Source organism: Fukomys damarensis, unplaced genomic scaffold, assembly GCF_012274545.1.
Source record: "Fukomys damarensis isolate Sample0158 unplaced genomic scaffold, DMR_v1.0_HiC HiC_scaffold_15, whole genome shotgun sequence".
Taxonomy (NCBI): Eukaryota; Metazoa; Chordata; class Mammalia; order Rodentia; family Bathyergidae; genus Fukomys; species Fukomys damarensis.
Genome location: NW_022900927.1, coordinates 32,179,119 through 32,195,386, shown reverse-complemented (window position 1 = coordinate 32,195,386; position 16,268 = coordinate 32,179,119). Strand labels below are relative to the sequence as shown.

The 16,268-nt window shown below is 32.9% G+C and overlaps 1 protein-coding gene across 1 annotated transcript in view; it reads right to left on the bottom strand.

Annotated features, from left to right (window-relative positions):
* Nucleotides 1-1,692: 1,692 nt before the first annotated feature.
* Nucleotides 1,693-16,268, bottom strand: part of Cand1 (cullin associated and neddylation dissociated 1) — a 38,163-nt gene continuing 23,587 nt past the window's right edge. Inside the window, exons 7-15 of the mRNA XM_010644223.3 lie at nucleotides 15,356-15,501; nucleotides 11,994-12,286; nucleotides 10,402-10,543; nucleotides 8,509-10,002; nucleotides 7,675-7,770; nucleotides 6,292-6,461; nucleotides 6,048-6,212; nucleotides 4,648-4,755; nucleotides 1,693-3,783 (exon numbers count right to left, since the gene is read on the bottom strand). Of these exons, the coding sequence (XP_010642525.1) occupies nucleotides 3,559-3,783; nucleotides 4,648-4,755; nucleotides 6,048-6,212; nucleotides 6,292-6,461; nucleotides 7,675-7,770; nucleotides 8,509-10,002; nucleotides 10,402-10,543; nucleotides 11,994-12,286; nucleotides 15,356-15,501 (2,839 nt within the window). The 3' untranslated portion in view covers nucleotides 1,693-3,558. The remainder of the gene's footprint in view (nucleotides 3,784-4,647; nucleotides 4,756-6,047; nucleotides 6,213-6,291; nucleotides 6,462-7,674; nucleotides 7,771-8,508; nucleotides 10,003-10,401; nucleotides 10,544-11,993; nucleotides 12,287-15,355; nucleotides 15,502-16,268) is intronic.

Here is a 16,268-nt window from a genome sequence, read left to right as displayed (position 1 = left end):
AAACAGATTTCTTCTATTAAAAATCATTCTGAAATCTAACATATATATCTAACAGGATCCAACAAAGTACAAATATATGCATTAGCCCCTTGATAATTTTAATTAAGTTGGCTTTTTAAATGCCATATGAAAAGACAAATCCCATTTTGGATTCAGAGATTACAAAGAGCAAAAATGTGTTGCTGAAAGATTCGCTCAAAACACGCAACCTTACTGTATGAAAAGGAAAAATAAGTGACTGCTTAAAAAAAAAGCTTTATCTGGTGAGTTTTCGGTAACTTGGAACCAGACACTTCCACTGTACTCCACTTTTTACAATCAAAAGTATAAGTGAATTTCATTTAACTGGGAAAATCAGCTAAAACCAGAATAACTTTTTTCCAGCATATGACTTTGTAACTGTGCTGTCAGTTTTCCATTTTACAGAATATTAAATAAGATTAAAAAAAACATGAATCTGGGGTGGCAGTGGTTTGAAAATTAGGATTCAATTTAAAACAGAACTAGAATCCAAATCTTTTTTGCTAAAATTTTACAACTTTTAATATTTAAATATCTAAATATTAGCAATAACAATTTAATAAAAATGTGGGTAAAATTATTTTAGTTACAAAGTATTACTTTATACTTTGTCATGTGACTACAGCCTTAAAAAGCTTAATAAGTTAACTGAATTCTTCAATGACTCAGGACTTTGTATACGTCATTTTGCATTTCAACCATGATTATATGATCATATTCATATGTATGAGGCTGAGCCAAATATGAAGATATCAGAACATCCCATAGAATTGGTTAATTAAATATACCCCTATGTTATTTGTGTACTTACCTAAAGAAAAAAAAAGGACGAATTTGGTTATGATTACATATAAATTATGTAAGTACTCAAACATCTGGTGAAATCATTATACTTCCATTTTTAAGAACTTCAATTGCTAATGGTTAGGCAGCTTCCAGATATCACTAATAAAATACACGATCATCATTTTAAAAATAATCATTCAGTGCTCCTGATTCTATACATAACCTTTTTTTTTTTTTTTTTTTTTTGGTTGGTACCAGGGATCCAACTTGGGACACCTTGCGCTTTCAAGGTAGGCAGTAGAACCACTGAGCTAAATCCCTGGCCCTATAAATAACTTTTAAATCTAGGCCTTTCTATAACAAAATTCCTCTATGCACTAATTTTGGAAAACAATCTAAACAAAATTCAACTCCACGTTGAGCTAAAATAAAAAGCTCTAACAGAAATTAAATGTCCTCACGAAAATCGGTTCACAGCTTACTCTCATAACCCAACTTTTAGACTTACAATAAAGAATGAAGAACAAAGAATAGAGAATTCCTAAGCATAACTTTCAAACACCTCCTGTGAGCAGCATGAGTAGCAGAATATGCCCGGACTCCCCATCTTACTACACCTTGCTAATTCCATACCAGTATCTAGACCACATCACCATTACAAGTATGGAGTAATAAGGATGACAAGGCATTTAAAATTCTGAACATTCCTTCTGTTACTTATTAAGTATGAGAATAAACAGGTAGATTAAGTATGAGAATATATAGGTAGGTTAACACCAAGACTGTAAAAGCTGTATCCATTTCTTTCAGCTATGTCAAAAACCCCGAAAAACAAAACAACAAACTGGCTTGTAATATTAAAAAAATAAAAATAAATAAATAAAAATAACATGCATGTTGGATGTTAAGAACAAAGAAATAATTTGAATTTAACTTTAGGCAATTAACTAAGATATTCACACAACATATGTATGTCAGTCTCCTATTCAGTCCTAGAGCCTGCAGTATTGTAATTTATTGTGGAACCATAACCAAAAACTTAAATATAGCCACAACATCTATACCACAGCAATGCATAGTACATATAAACTAACAGCTCAAAATAAATTTCTATTACAGTTTTATGCAAATTATGGTATAAGATTATCATCTGCCATATTTCAAAATGGCACCAACTTCACATAACTACATTCCAAGTCAATGTACTAATCAAAAATCTCAATAGTAGCAATTTTTGTGTTATCATTTGAACATTCAAACTCAAGTTGTTAACCTAAAAACCAAACTATGTTATTAATTAAAACTACTGTATATTCAAATGTTAAAGCAGATGAATAGTACAGCAGGAAATTAGGTATTTCTAATTCACAGTTTCAAAAATAAGGGCGCAGCTTTCAAATATGTGATTGCTTGAAATCAGTCACTCAACAACTGCCTCCTTCAATACATGTAAACCATGCTTGCACAGCATTAGGAATGCCTTTAATTTCAGAAGTTCTTACTATTATAGGAGCACCACAAATTTGAAGGAAGAGGCTACAGTGTGAAATGAGCTCACTGAAGGATATGTTGAATAAAATTTCTACTATAATAGAAGGTACTGCAAAAGCTTTGTCTCTCAGCACAGATTCCTTAATCAGGAAAAGCAGTTAACAGTTACTAAGTACAGTATGTACATTAGTTCTATGAGATAGGAAAAACTCTTAACTAAAAAGAAATATTAACAAACTTGCAATAGCTGGCTTCAGAATTTCCCTGAAAACAAAATTCAAAAGCAGACACAGTATTTGTATCTGTCAAAAAGGAATGTAGGCATCCACAAAGAATGAAAGAAAAATCTGGCTTTAAAAATTTCTAGGTGCAAACACATACACAAATGGGTAACTGAGAAAAATTGAGTAAACACTCAAATTTTATATGTGTAACAAAATTCGTAACAGAAAAAAATGGCAAACTTACTGTGACTTGATTTGTTAAAAACATCTGCAAATTCACACTGGCATTAAGAAAACTGAAGTTTCAAAAATTTACTCCTCTCTCCCCCTCTCCAGATACATGTTTTCTGTGCAAAAATAAGTATCTGAAAATTACACTAATAATACTTATTTGAATTTTTGCATTATGAATAATTGCACATGCTGTTTTACAGACAATACATATTTGTAAACTTGCTCATGCAAAATTAGTGTGCAACAGGGATATTGTTAGTTCTCATACTTAAAAAATGTTACCTTAACTTTTTAAAATTGCCAAACCCTCTGAAATGTAACAAATCTAAAATGGATATTCTTGTCTGCCAGCTAAAAATCAATTGTTACTGAAAGAGGAAGTTATACAAGAAACATGGTTTTTATCTTGTAGAATTTTTGATTTTTGAGAAAATGTATAAAACAAAGAAATTCATGGTCACAAAATTTTAACATTTTAATCCTAAACATTACAGGGTAAATAAGATACTGGACCCTCTCTCCACACTCCATAAATCCTAACTTTTAGTTTCCATTTTAAAATGTTGCTCTAACCACTAAAACATCAGTGGTTTTACAACCTTTGAATTATGGAAATACATATTTTTGAAATAAATGCTATAAAAACAATAATGGAAGAAAGCTGAATAAACTGTCGCCATGAATAAAACAAAGTGGAACATTCTGAAGCTTTTAGACACTTCTCTTTCCATGTGTTATGATGAACTTGTCAATTCAGTGCACTGTACAGTCAAAGGTAACGGTCCCCATATTGAACAAGCATCTAACTAGTGTCCATTGATTCCAAATTAGTGGATGATGAATCTTTTTGAATACTTTCAAAGATGGCTGCCAGCTCAGGGTTAGAACTGATCTGTGACTGGAATTCACTCATCAGGGGACTCTTCTCTGCTTCTGGAATGGTTAGCAGTGCAGCTACTGCTCTCATGGCAGATCGCTTTAATTCATCTTGCTTTTCAAATTCCTGCTTTACTGAGTTTGCCTTTACCTATAACATGGAATAAATTTAGATTATAGGCTAGCATATACATTATTACACATTTGTATGCTATAACATGCTCTTCTGTGAACAAATTTTAAACACACTAAAACTGGTAAATAGAGCAACGCTAGGTTTTCACAGGTGTAAATGGTACAGGATATTCTAAGCACAGCTGGTTTTAAGCTTCTCTTCAAATCAGTACCTAAATCTTTTAAAGGAAATGTTGAGACCCTCATAAAAACAGAAAATCTGACAGACATGGCAGAAACAGAGAGAAAACTTCAGTCTTTGATTAACAAGTCACACTTGGCCCTTACCAAGAAAGTATACTTCTAGATACCCTATTATCCACTATTCTTCGAATGCCACATAACATCTCCATGACTTTATTCATACGATTACTTTAATTTTTTTTTAAAAAAGCCTTGCTTATGGCCTTATTGGCCATAAAAAAAATTCCTCCTATGCTTCCCTCCCTAACTATAATTAATACTTCCTTTATCATATAGCAGTACCTCAAAATGTGTCACATTTTTATAGCAATAAACAAATGTTTATAAGAGCAGCACTTGACAGTGCTAAGTTTTATAAAACATTCACAGATAATACATTAATTTTTTAAACAAACTGCTACATAACATGCCAACATAATTACATTTGGAAAACTAGAAATAAAATAAACTAGTAATTATAATTCAAAACATATATGGAAAAGTGATTTTGTCTTGCAGAATTTTTGACTTATAAATGATAAAATTTATAAAACAAAAGAATTCATGGTCACAAAATTTCAACACTTTAAACCTAAATATTATATACTTCATAAATCCTATACTAATTTTAGCCTAAGTTGGTGCTATCAATGATTACCTTAGTTGTACATGTGGCACGTAAGGGCTCAACAAGTCGATCCAACCTCTGTAGCACTGCACTTGGACAAAGTGTAGAGAGTCTCACCAACATTAAAAACGTTAGCATCTATAAAAAAATTGACAAAATTTAAATAATATTTCATTTCTCTAAGGAATATCCCAGTTCTGACAAACCTTTTAAAAGGAAAATGATTAGCATGTACAAGAAAGCTTTATTTTACTATAATCTGCCATTCAGACTTACACAGCTTTGTTTCAAACTTTATCTGAGGTGTATGCTAGAGGGACCTCAACTATCATGTGGTCCTAAAATACAAAACTATGGTTTTCAATCTTGGCTGCAAATGAGAATCACCAGGGAAGCTTTTGAAAAATATTCCTTCATCAAACCTACCTTCAAGATTTTTATTTAACATGTCAGGATAGGACCTTAGATACAATATTTTTAAAAAAAGAGTATGTACAACCATATTTGGAAGTCATTGAACTAAAAATTACTCACCTGGAAGAAAAGCTTTTAGCAGATTTTCAGAAGGAAGAGGGGCTATTATTAAGATTAATCCATACAAGACCTGATAACCCATAATCCTTTTTCTCTTAGGCTATAAGTTTATAGAATTAAACATAACCTATTACTTTTTTGAGAACTCTCTTCATTGAATTTTGGAAGGATCAAGTTACTACTATATATGGAAAAACAAAAGGCTCAATTTCTGTTCTGCTAGTTTTGCTCTTCCTGGCCAGAAGTCCTAATGTAGAGTACATGAAAAGGACAGAATACACTTTTTTTTTAATTTTTCAAATTACCTATTATTTGTATTTAAAATGGAGATGAATATGAAAAGTTGTAAGTAAAGTTCATGCTCTAAACCCAAGAAGCAGTAATCTAGTTGCTTCTAAATTGCTTTGTGAATCTGAAAACATTTGTTACTCTCCAAGACACTTCTTGATAAACAAGTATATTATATTGAAAAACAAAAATCATTCAGGTAAATAACAGTTAGATAGCCCAAAAAAATTAATCAAATCAATACAGGGAAACTTAGAAAATCCTTCATGGTTTCGATTGCAGTTCAACATCAAGACAGGACCCCCAAAAAATCAGATTTCATACTTGGAACAGCAAAACCTGTCGGACTCCGCTTTTGAAGGAAAGGATCAAAGTAGGGACATAATTCTGGCAAAAGCATTGCTTAAAATGCTTTGTGTCCATTCTACTTACTCCTTCAATAAAAAGGGTTTTAGATTTTTCTTGTGTATCACTATTATAGCTTCTAAGATGCCTACTAAAATCTTACAGATAACCCAAATTTTCTCTAAACCCACATGAGTAAATTACAAGGGTAAAAAGTGACGCTTTCTTCTAAAATATTCCATAAACAGTCACAAATACCTTACCTTTATATCATAATGGTCCTTTAAACCATCTTCAACATGATTTAGAAATTCAAAGATATCCAGCCTATCAAGACAACTATCCAGAAGTGTATACATACACTCAAAAGCGGCCTTTCTAATATCCAGACCATCATCAACTGTGTGTTTAAATGGACCCATTTCTACCTGTCAAAAAAAAAAGAACGTGCAGATGTGATATTTAAAAGTAAGAGAAAAAACGTAGATAAAATGTAATCTAACTCACCTCTCTTATAAGCTCCTTTCTTACTTTTGTTTCATTATAAAGATGTGGAAGAACAGTATCCAACAGATCCCTTATTAGTGAAGGCTTGTTATGTGCTGCTGAATTGAACGTAACCAAGGCTACTCTTCTTACATTCAAATCTGGATCTTCCAAAGTTTTTAGGAAATCACCTAAAAAATTTCAGTTACAGTAAATGGAAGATATACAGTTTTTCTTCTAAATTGATTTAGTTTATTATTGTTGGTGTAACTATTATTTCTTCAATGACAGTCATCAAAGAAAATGATGAAACAGTAAGTGAATCATGAAATTTATTTTGGCAGCAGGAAAACTACCACTTTGAAGTTGAGTACATTTTCAATTGATAATCGATAACCTACTCTCCACATCTACAACGCAGAGGGTATATTATTTTTATGGATACATTGTAAGGAGGAGGATAATAGAGAAAAGTAAAACAGCTGAGACAAAGACTAATAACTTCTAAGAGTCTCCGTATAGCTCACTGAAAATGAAAAAAATTTAAGTTTAAAATAAGATGAACTCAGTGAAAACAAACTCACTGCCTAATAAAGATGAGAAACTGTTTGTTAACAGGTATACAATTCATTGAATGACAGAGAAATGTGCCCTTAAAAAAACTTCTCACTTACATCATCACTGAGAAATGTATGAACTTATGAGAGTGTAAAGACATAAAAGAAATTTGAAACCTAACGTAGGACAAATGCCAAATACAGTATCTAGCTACTTTAAAAACAGGCTTAAGTCTACCTCTTTCGGTAAATGAAGAGAAGAAATTACAGACGGTGATCCATCTAAATGGCTCTAGTTTTTCTTGGGCATTTCTTCTAGGAATTCTAGCCAACTTTATTTTTTTTATTCTCAGGTTGTTTCCAACTTATATGGAGTCATGTATACTGGTCCCCTTGGGAACTGGAGGATTATAAGCAATAATAAAAAAGGGGGCCCTAACAGTACAAGTGAGATTAATGTATAACCAAGATGAAACTTTTGACTGGAGAGATAGATTAAGTATCTTTTGCTTCACTCATTAAAAGTAGTCATTCCCAAATTGTGATAGCAAGTACGCAGTTGATTCTAAAGACATGCTGGTTCATTTGTTATTTGCAAAATTATCAGGCAATAATTTCAAGCTAAACAAGGAAAGTATAAGCAAATGCAATTCCCTAGACCTAGAAGACCAGATGGATGGTCAATACCTAATTTTTCTTACCTTTATTCCTTATCAATCTTTTAAATAAAACAATTACCCACAAGCATTTAATTCCTCATCAATAAAAGAAAAACTCAGTCAAGAGTTCTTTAAACATCTTTCCCTGTAAGTTAATCAGCATGCTTATCTGTTTCTTTTCCACTTACCTATGCAGTTCTTTAGTAGTGGATCAATAGGTTGAGGATGATCAGAAATAGTAAACTTCACAGCTGTAACCACTGAACTTCGGGCATATGATGAGCCTAATTAAAAATAAATTACAAGTCTATTGGTGCAGTCCACTAAAGCCTATGAGCATCATCTTCAAACCAGTTCATGTAACACCAGAATCTTCAATTCTTTAAAGATCACTTTGGCCAAAACAAAACAAAAAACAAACCATCTCTTATGGCTCTCAGGCTACTAAAGGAGCAGTTTACTCACCTTATGAAATATAATTCCACTAGATTTCAAAAGAAACAATTTCTCCTGTGAAGGAGGGAACCTGGGAAAGCAGCAATAGAGGAACTAACCCTCACAAGGGAACCAGTTAATTCCATAAATAGCTTGTAAAATTTTCAATTAAAAAAGAAAACAATTTTAAAGAATAAACAGCCACTACCACCTTCTATTTGTTGGAATAGGGCAGACAATGGCAAAATTGAAATCTCTTCTGAGCCCTTTCAACTGAACTAAATATTTTCACTAATTTTAATAATTAGTAATAGTAAGCTGTTTACATTAAAAGCTACAGCTTTTCCAATTGTAAGAAGCAGTAACATTAAAATGTAGTCAGCTGAGTAACTAGTTATAAAATTATAACCATTCTAAATAAAATGTCATTTGAATATGACTTTTCATTACAACACAGGATGCTTGTCATCATGTACAGAACTTTTACATGTAAGAAAATTCAAAGATGGCCTACATTCCTCATTAGGTATCTTTTAAGGCAACCAATTATCAATAATTTTCTTAGGTAAGAAAATCTAGATACTCACCTGATATCAAATAACCCTTAAGCCGTGGAAGGAGAGTTTCTGGATCAATTAGAGTGAGTTTTCCTAGACATTCAGCAACAACATTTCTGGTACCTTCCTCTGCACACTCACAGTGTTTTAGTAATAGGGACCAGATATTTTCAACATATGGTTTAAGGCCCACCACTGATGCAGAGCTAATAATTTCCTTCAAGGAATGAAGCAGAAGATACTGCCTTTTGGGTTGACTGGTTATTTCTTGCAAAACAAATGGCAGATATTCAGGAAGATTGCCCACACTAATGCTGCCTAATGCATATGATGCAGCTGATTTCACTTCTTCACTAGGAGAGGAGAAAGCTTCCAATATTACAGATTTTAGTTCCAACTGACCACTTAAGTCAATATGATGCCCAACTTCTCCAAGAGAAAGGAGAGCTAAGAGGCGAATGGAATCTGTAGATCTTGAGTTCTTGACATCCTGAATGAACTGACCTACTACAGCTGGTCCCTCCTTGGGACATGCTCGAGTAAGGGCAGCTACACATTTGGCAATGGAATAGTAAGACTGCTTATGAGTCAGAGCTGTGCTCTGAGAGTAAACTGGACCAGTCAGCATACGCAGCAAATCCATGTATCCTAAGTTATTTGTTCCAGTGACAACCAGAGCTTGGAAAAAGTCTAGCATGGCACTAAGAGCTCCCCCCTGCAATAAGGGTGATCTTACAAGTCCAATAAGTTCATTGAGAATAGATCCACTTATCTTTGAAAGGGAGGAGGGATACACTTTTGCCAAGGTAGTAAGAAAACTGATAGCCATCTGTGAAACATGCATATCACTTTCACTGATAAGAGGTGGGAGCTCATCTAGAACTGCATCAATCATGGCAGCTGTCAAGCTGTCACTATAGTTTTTAATTAGGATATCTAGAGCAGAAAGGGTTCCCAGTTTCAAAGCTCTCTGGTTTTTCCTGAGAAATGAAGCTAGGATAGGAACCCCTTCTCCCAGGACAGGCCTCAAATCTATCTTCAAAGGTGACCCAGCAATCAGCGTCAATGCCTTCACTGTTGTTAACCGGGTAATTTCATTCTTTAATCTCTCCAAGAAAATCTGAAGTGTATTAGGCAAATCAGAACCCAAATTGTCTCCAAGATTGCAAATAATTTGTCCCATACAGGAAATGGCCCTTTCCTTGACTTCCTGGTCAATGTCAGCTGCTTTTAACCTCTTAATGGTACAAGTAAAGAGATCTTTGATGTAAGGAGTTGCATCAAACGAAGAAGGCTGATCCAAAGGACGGATTACTTTGACAAGCTGCTGAGTAACAAGAAGCGCTTCAGATGTAATCTTATAAAATGGGTCTCCAACACAAGCCACCACTGGAGGGACCAAAGCCTGGACATGAAGATGGAAGACTTGAGGAGTGTGGTTACAGAGGATCACATATAAGCATGACAAAGCATCAATCTTCAAATTCGATGAGCTTGATTTATCATTCAGTGAGAAAATAATTCCTAAAAAAAAAAAAAAAAAAAAAAAAAAAAATAAAAAAAAAAAAAAAAAAAAAAAATCAAGGAAAAAAGCCTCATCATTTCTGTGCAGTTTAAACAAAAGATAAAATTAAATCAACTTATAAAAAATTTTGGGGGAAACTGTTAAAAGTTCCCACCTTCACTATATTATCTCTACAGTAACAGAAATTCACAATCTGTAGTAAGTATTAAAGCCAATGATTTTACACTAAAAATTTGAACTTTTTACTTGCAAATTACTATTTTCAAGATCATTAGATACAAAATTCCAGGAGCCAACTTGTTACAAATTTCCCTTTCAGAGGAAACAATTATTTTAGCTTATCTAAGCCATAAAATAAGAAGTCCATAATAAATTCCCCGAGAGACTGTGTTTCATACCTGGTACAAGCACAGGAATGTGTTGTGTTAGGGCTCCAGGTAACACATTTACCAGTTCAGTTAACATGTTAAAACAACACTGTCGGGTCTTCACACTTTTTTCTTTCATCTGTTTGTGCAGAGCTTTAACGATGTTGGGAACCTGTAATTATCACATACTCATTAACTGGTTTACCCACTGGCATTTCTTCAGTTCACTTACAGTGGGTTATGGGAAATAAGGAGAAAGATATTTATTTTTTTGAGGGGAGAATGGGGTTTGCATTTCTAATTTAGCTCTCTTCTGCTATAACAGACTGTTACAAAAAAACTAAGTTTGTTGCATGTACTCTGTATGTTCACTATGTTTGCCTGATAATGGAATAATCTTCCTTGATAAATTTGAATTATAAAAGGCACAAAACTAGTAAAAACCAAATAATAAAATAACTTTCAAACAAACCTTAGGAATATAATTTATAAATGAAGAACAAATAAAAATTTAATAAAACAAGAAAAATTACAAGTAACCATCAAATCAGTCTTTATGTTCCTTCCACTTTGTGGTTACAATGAAAGCTACTTCAAAAGTAGCTACAAATGACCAAAGATTTAGCTCAGTGGTTCCACCACCTGCTTTGCAAGCACAAAGTCCTGAGTTTGATTCCCAGTACCAAGACAAAAAAAAAAAGTAGCTACAAATTATGTATGCCATACTAACAGAGCTCCAAAATTTCTCAATAACAAAGAAACTGAAAACAAAAACCAACAAGAACACTACAGACACAAGTCACAATTGTGAAACTAGAAACAAAAGAAATCACTCAATTCCTTAGAACATTATCAGAATTCCCATTGAGTCTACTAAATACCCAGCTTCCAGAAATTTTTCTGCTTAAATACTCCACATACTTTATTCACTTGCACTATTTGAAAAGAAGACGGAGTATGTGTTTTCTCCTCCCCTGGTTTAATCTCTTTCAATGTATGTTTTGTAACCTATAAAAAATGGACAGTACAGAATCCATAGAGCTTCTATAGAGATTTCATGTGACAGGAAGAACACATCCAGTATGTACTAAGTATTCAATAAAAGGAAGCTACATAGCACTAACGTTTAAGATTGTAGAAAGAATATCTCAAAGTGAAAAATGTGTACGCTATTAAGTCACAGTTGGCATATGTTAAGCACTTATTATGTAACAAGTACTGTACAATAAAACTACATACAGAGCATTTCATTTCTCATTACCCTGGCTCTAAACTCTTATTACATATTAGAGAGTTGGATTTAATAAAATAAAAAAGTCCAAGATCATATCATTAAATTAGGAGTGAAACTGGCTATGGTTCCACAGCTTTAAGAATTTTTTAATTTACATCTAGAAGTTATTTTACTGAATCTTAAAATTATTTTATAATTGTTTATTGAGAAAATCAAGAATACTTCAGGTAGTATAAATGGTTTATTAGTAAATATGAACATTCAGTAATTTTTATACAACTATATCCTAGAACTTTCTGCTGCTCTGAAGATATTCTACATCTCAAAAAGATTTTTAAAAAATACCTCATTTACTATCAGGATGTTCTCAAACATACGTTAAACCAACCTGACTCTGAAGCATTGTTAAAGGTGTTTCTCCTTGTTCCATTGCATCAGGGTCACACAGCCAACTTTGCACAGGACGAGTTTGCTTCAAAAGGGAGAGGTATGCATGAAAAACATCTGCCTTTACATTCTCTTCCCGCTCTTTAAATCTGGATATCAGTGCAGGAGAGACAGTCTTGTAGAACTCTGGAAGCATTTCATGCCTTGTGCTGACGACGGCATCCAGGCACTTAGCCGCTGCGCGCCTCACTTTCCAACTCATGTCATCATCATCACTGTATTCATCATCACTCCCTGAAGGGAAGTTTTAATGTGAACAGAATATTCATAAGTACATCATTTAATACAGAATTATTCTTGACCAAGGCAGTTAATCGAACTTTTCTTCAACAAAGACAGCAACAGTTTTAAAAACAACTTGAAACAGATCAGAGCTTGTTACTTATGAATATAATTGCACATAATTAACTTGAAAAAAGGATCATGATTGTGCTTTTAATTTGCTAAAATTTCTCAGTTATTGTGGGTTATAAATGCTTGCTTACTTTTAAAATCCACTAAAATCATTAACACATTAAGCTTTAGAATATAAACACTTATAAAATCATAAATTTCCTGGCCTCTGAAAAAATGCAAAGGACTCAGTACTATAGAAAATTCAAACAAAAGAGGAGTCTGTAAGTTAAACCATGAATTGAATCTCTGGTTATCAATTATGTTATAAAAAGAATGGTAACTATCCCTTTCTAATTTTCTGGGGGTTGGGAAAATAGAAGAATCCTGACATCAGCTTTATCATAGGTTTTTCATTAAATTTGTTGATGTGGTATTAGGAAAAATATGCATATTCTCAACCTTTCACAATTCTGTCTGGAGAAACTTTATGTTCTTCATTAGTACAAAAAATGTTTGCTACTTAACAGAGTCCACCATCTAAGATTCCTAATGGTAAAGCTACAACATTTTAGATATAAGCATTAAGAATTACATCTCATTTATGTATATTTAATAGATAACTGGTATGTGTGAAATATCAAAACAATTTTTTTTCCAGGCCTGGGATTTAGCTCAGTGACCCTGCACCTGCCTCACAAAGCACAAGGTCATGAGTTTCATCCCTGGTACCAAAAAAAAAAAAAAAAAAAAAAAAATTCCCTTCTAACACCGTTAGGTAGACCCACTTGAATAACAAATTCAAGATGGTAGCACAAGTAACAGCAGTTTTCATAACAGTCTAAAATTGTATAATGATTTTGTTATTCTTAGAAAATACATCCCTGAAATGATTCCTCAGCCTGTGTGTGTGGAAAGGTGGTAATCTTTATTGGCTTACATATGTTCTAATTATCTTAGTGTTAGTCACATGCAGCCAACTTAGACCTTAGAAGATACTAGGAAATATATTAAAATTTCCCAATCTCTAGTTTACTTACCTCATTTTATCAGACTATAGGAAAACTCAATTCACCAATCTATATTTAAAATTAGACTATTCATTTAAAAGAAAATAAATGAAGTTTTTTCCTTTGTCAACACAATGGTAATCGCCTCCTAGTAATCATAAGCTTTACTGAATACAAGTTTATAAAAAACTAATACATGTCCTAGTCACTGAAATTATGTTTATGAGTCACCATAATATCAAGGTAGAAATGGCATTTAATACCTAAAATTCTTAACTTATAAAGCAGCTGAAGGACCTGGTTATTTAGTGTGCTAAACACCAGTATTTAAAACATAGAACATATAGTACTGCTGTTTTCTTCAAAAGATGTTCATATTGTACCATAAACTAATATTTCCCTTTAATAACATATTAAGTGTCTATTATGTGTTAAGCATTACCCTAAACATTGAAGTAAGGAATCAAGGGAATGTATTTTCGAGTCTTCATGAAGAAGACTGTATTCTAGTAGGCAAAGGCTAGAGGATGTCACAAAGTTATTAAATGTTATAAAAGAAATAAAAATGTTGACAAGGGATACAGGTATGTCAAATGAGGAAAGCTCTGGGGTGAAAGCATATGAGACAAAGGAATCAAGTATGACTTCAAAGTTTTTGGCCTAAAAAATTAAGGAGATAGCATTCTAAGATGGAAAAAAAAAATCAAGGAACAGTTTTGAAGAGGGATAGGGTGAAAAAATTTTAGTTACATATGAACTTGAATTCAAGGAAAGATCTGGATGAAAGAAAAAGTCTGGGTTTTCAGTGCAATGACATTAAAGCTGGCAGACTAGGGCCAGGGATTTAGCTCAGTGGTTCCACCACCTGCCATACAAGTCCTAGGTCCCATGTGAGATTCCCCAGTAACAGAAAAAAAAAAACAAAAACAAAACTGGGAGACTAGAAGAAACCAACAAGAAAACTATGAATACAAGAAGTGAATTCAAGAATTCAGATCTGGAATATTCTAAATTTCATGGTGAGAGATGAAGAATCAGTATGGAAGACCAAAAAAGAGTAGCTACAAAGGCAGGACTACCACCAGGTGAAGTGTGATGTCACAGAAGCTAAGTAAAAAATCACTGAGCCAGAGCAATAGTCAAACATTTGCAAGCATTTGTAATCTTGTCCAACACTGAAGAAATAGGTGCAAGACAGGAAGAGGAGGACGAAATATTAACAGTATTCATTTGAAGAGTTCTATTGTAGAGGAGAGAAAACATGAGAGGACTAGACAGGGTTATAGATTTTTGTAGCTGTTTTTAAAAACATTTAATACATTTAATACAAGTTAAATTATGGAAAGTCATTACATAAACTCAAAAAATCCACTAAAAAGTATTAACTTAGCCATTTAAATTTATTATGATCTCCAATACGAACAGAATCAACTAAACACAAGCAACTCCTATGTCTTCACCATGTTACTCTTTCTAGCATTAACCTACAAATTAATGTGAAATCAATCTTAGGAAGTCTCAGAAATGTTTTAAGTTATTCATGAAAATGGGGACTCAAAATTCAGTACTTTTATGATTATAATTATGAGTATGTAAAAAATATTCAATACCAACCAAACTTCTCTGAATTCATGTGTATTTTTAGATTTCAAAAAAACACTAATTTAGCTTCTTAGAAAAAATACTCTAGAAAATTTAAATATAAAGCCGGGCGTGGTGGTGCACACCTGTAATCCCAGCACTCGGGAGGCTGAGGCAGGAAGATCACTGTGGGTTCGAGACCAGCGTGGGCTACACAGTGAGTTCCAGGTCAGTCTCACTACATAAGTGAAACCCAGTCTCAAAAACCAAAAAAAAAAAAAAAAAAACAAAAATTAAATATAAAAATCATCTCCATCTCCAAAACCTGACCTTTTACAAAATTTGACAAATAAGATTCTTTTTATTTAATGCGAAATACCTTGGTCATCATCATCACCACCATCAGCATCCATAGCATTTTCATCTTCATCTTCATCATCATAATTATAATTTGGATCATAGGTAAGATATTTAAGACAAATGTTTATTATGGTAGAAACATGAGGATATACTTCCTTAGGACATCTGAAGACAAAAAACAAAAGTTGCTTTAAGTTTTTAATGTTTGTTTTTTCTAGTACTAGGAACTGAACTCAGGACCTTGCACTTGCTAGGAAAGTGCTGTGCCACTGAGCTACTACCCTGGCTCTAAAAGCTGCTTTTAAGTAACTGTATTTTTCTCCTTGCTTCAGTATCTATCACATTTTGTTTGTTATTAGCAGTAACACAGGAACATGGTTCCCAAATTGTTCGAAAAATATTTACCTTTCCGATTATACTTCATCAATTTTAAGATAAACTACCTTCTCCTCCATTTTAACTTTGTTGTAGTTAATGTGAGGTAGAATATGTAGAAAATGGTATATGCTCTATCTTTTTACAATGAAGACCAAGCCCAGAAGAGTGTGCTCTTCAGCAACTAGGAAGATTTAAGATAATGTTAGCACATATTCATCTAGCTTGGTCTTCTAGATGTACATCGAGAGGACAGAACACAAAGGCCAACAGAGCCAACAAAGGAATTATTTGTTATTAATGAAAAGAATAGAAATAAATCCTACAATTTAAAAATTTGCTATTAAAACCACTTCTGAAAACTGGGAATACCAAGGAATACTGCCTTCTATCTAGTACATAAACATGTAATTTTTATTAAGCTTTCAAAAAAAAAAATGTTTACTTTTCTAAATAGAGAATTACTGTCCTACCAAACAAAACAAATGTGACAGATCTAAAACAATGGTTTTAAAAAAAACAAAATTCACTGTACATTTCTGATGAGATAATCAATT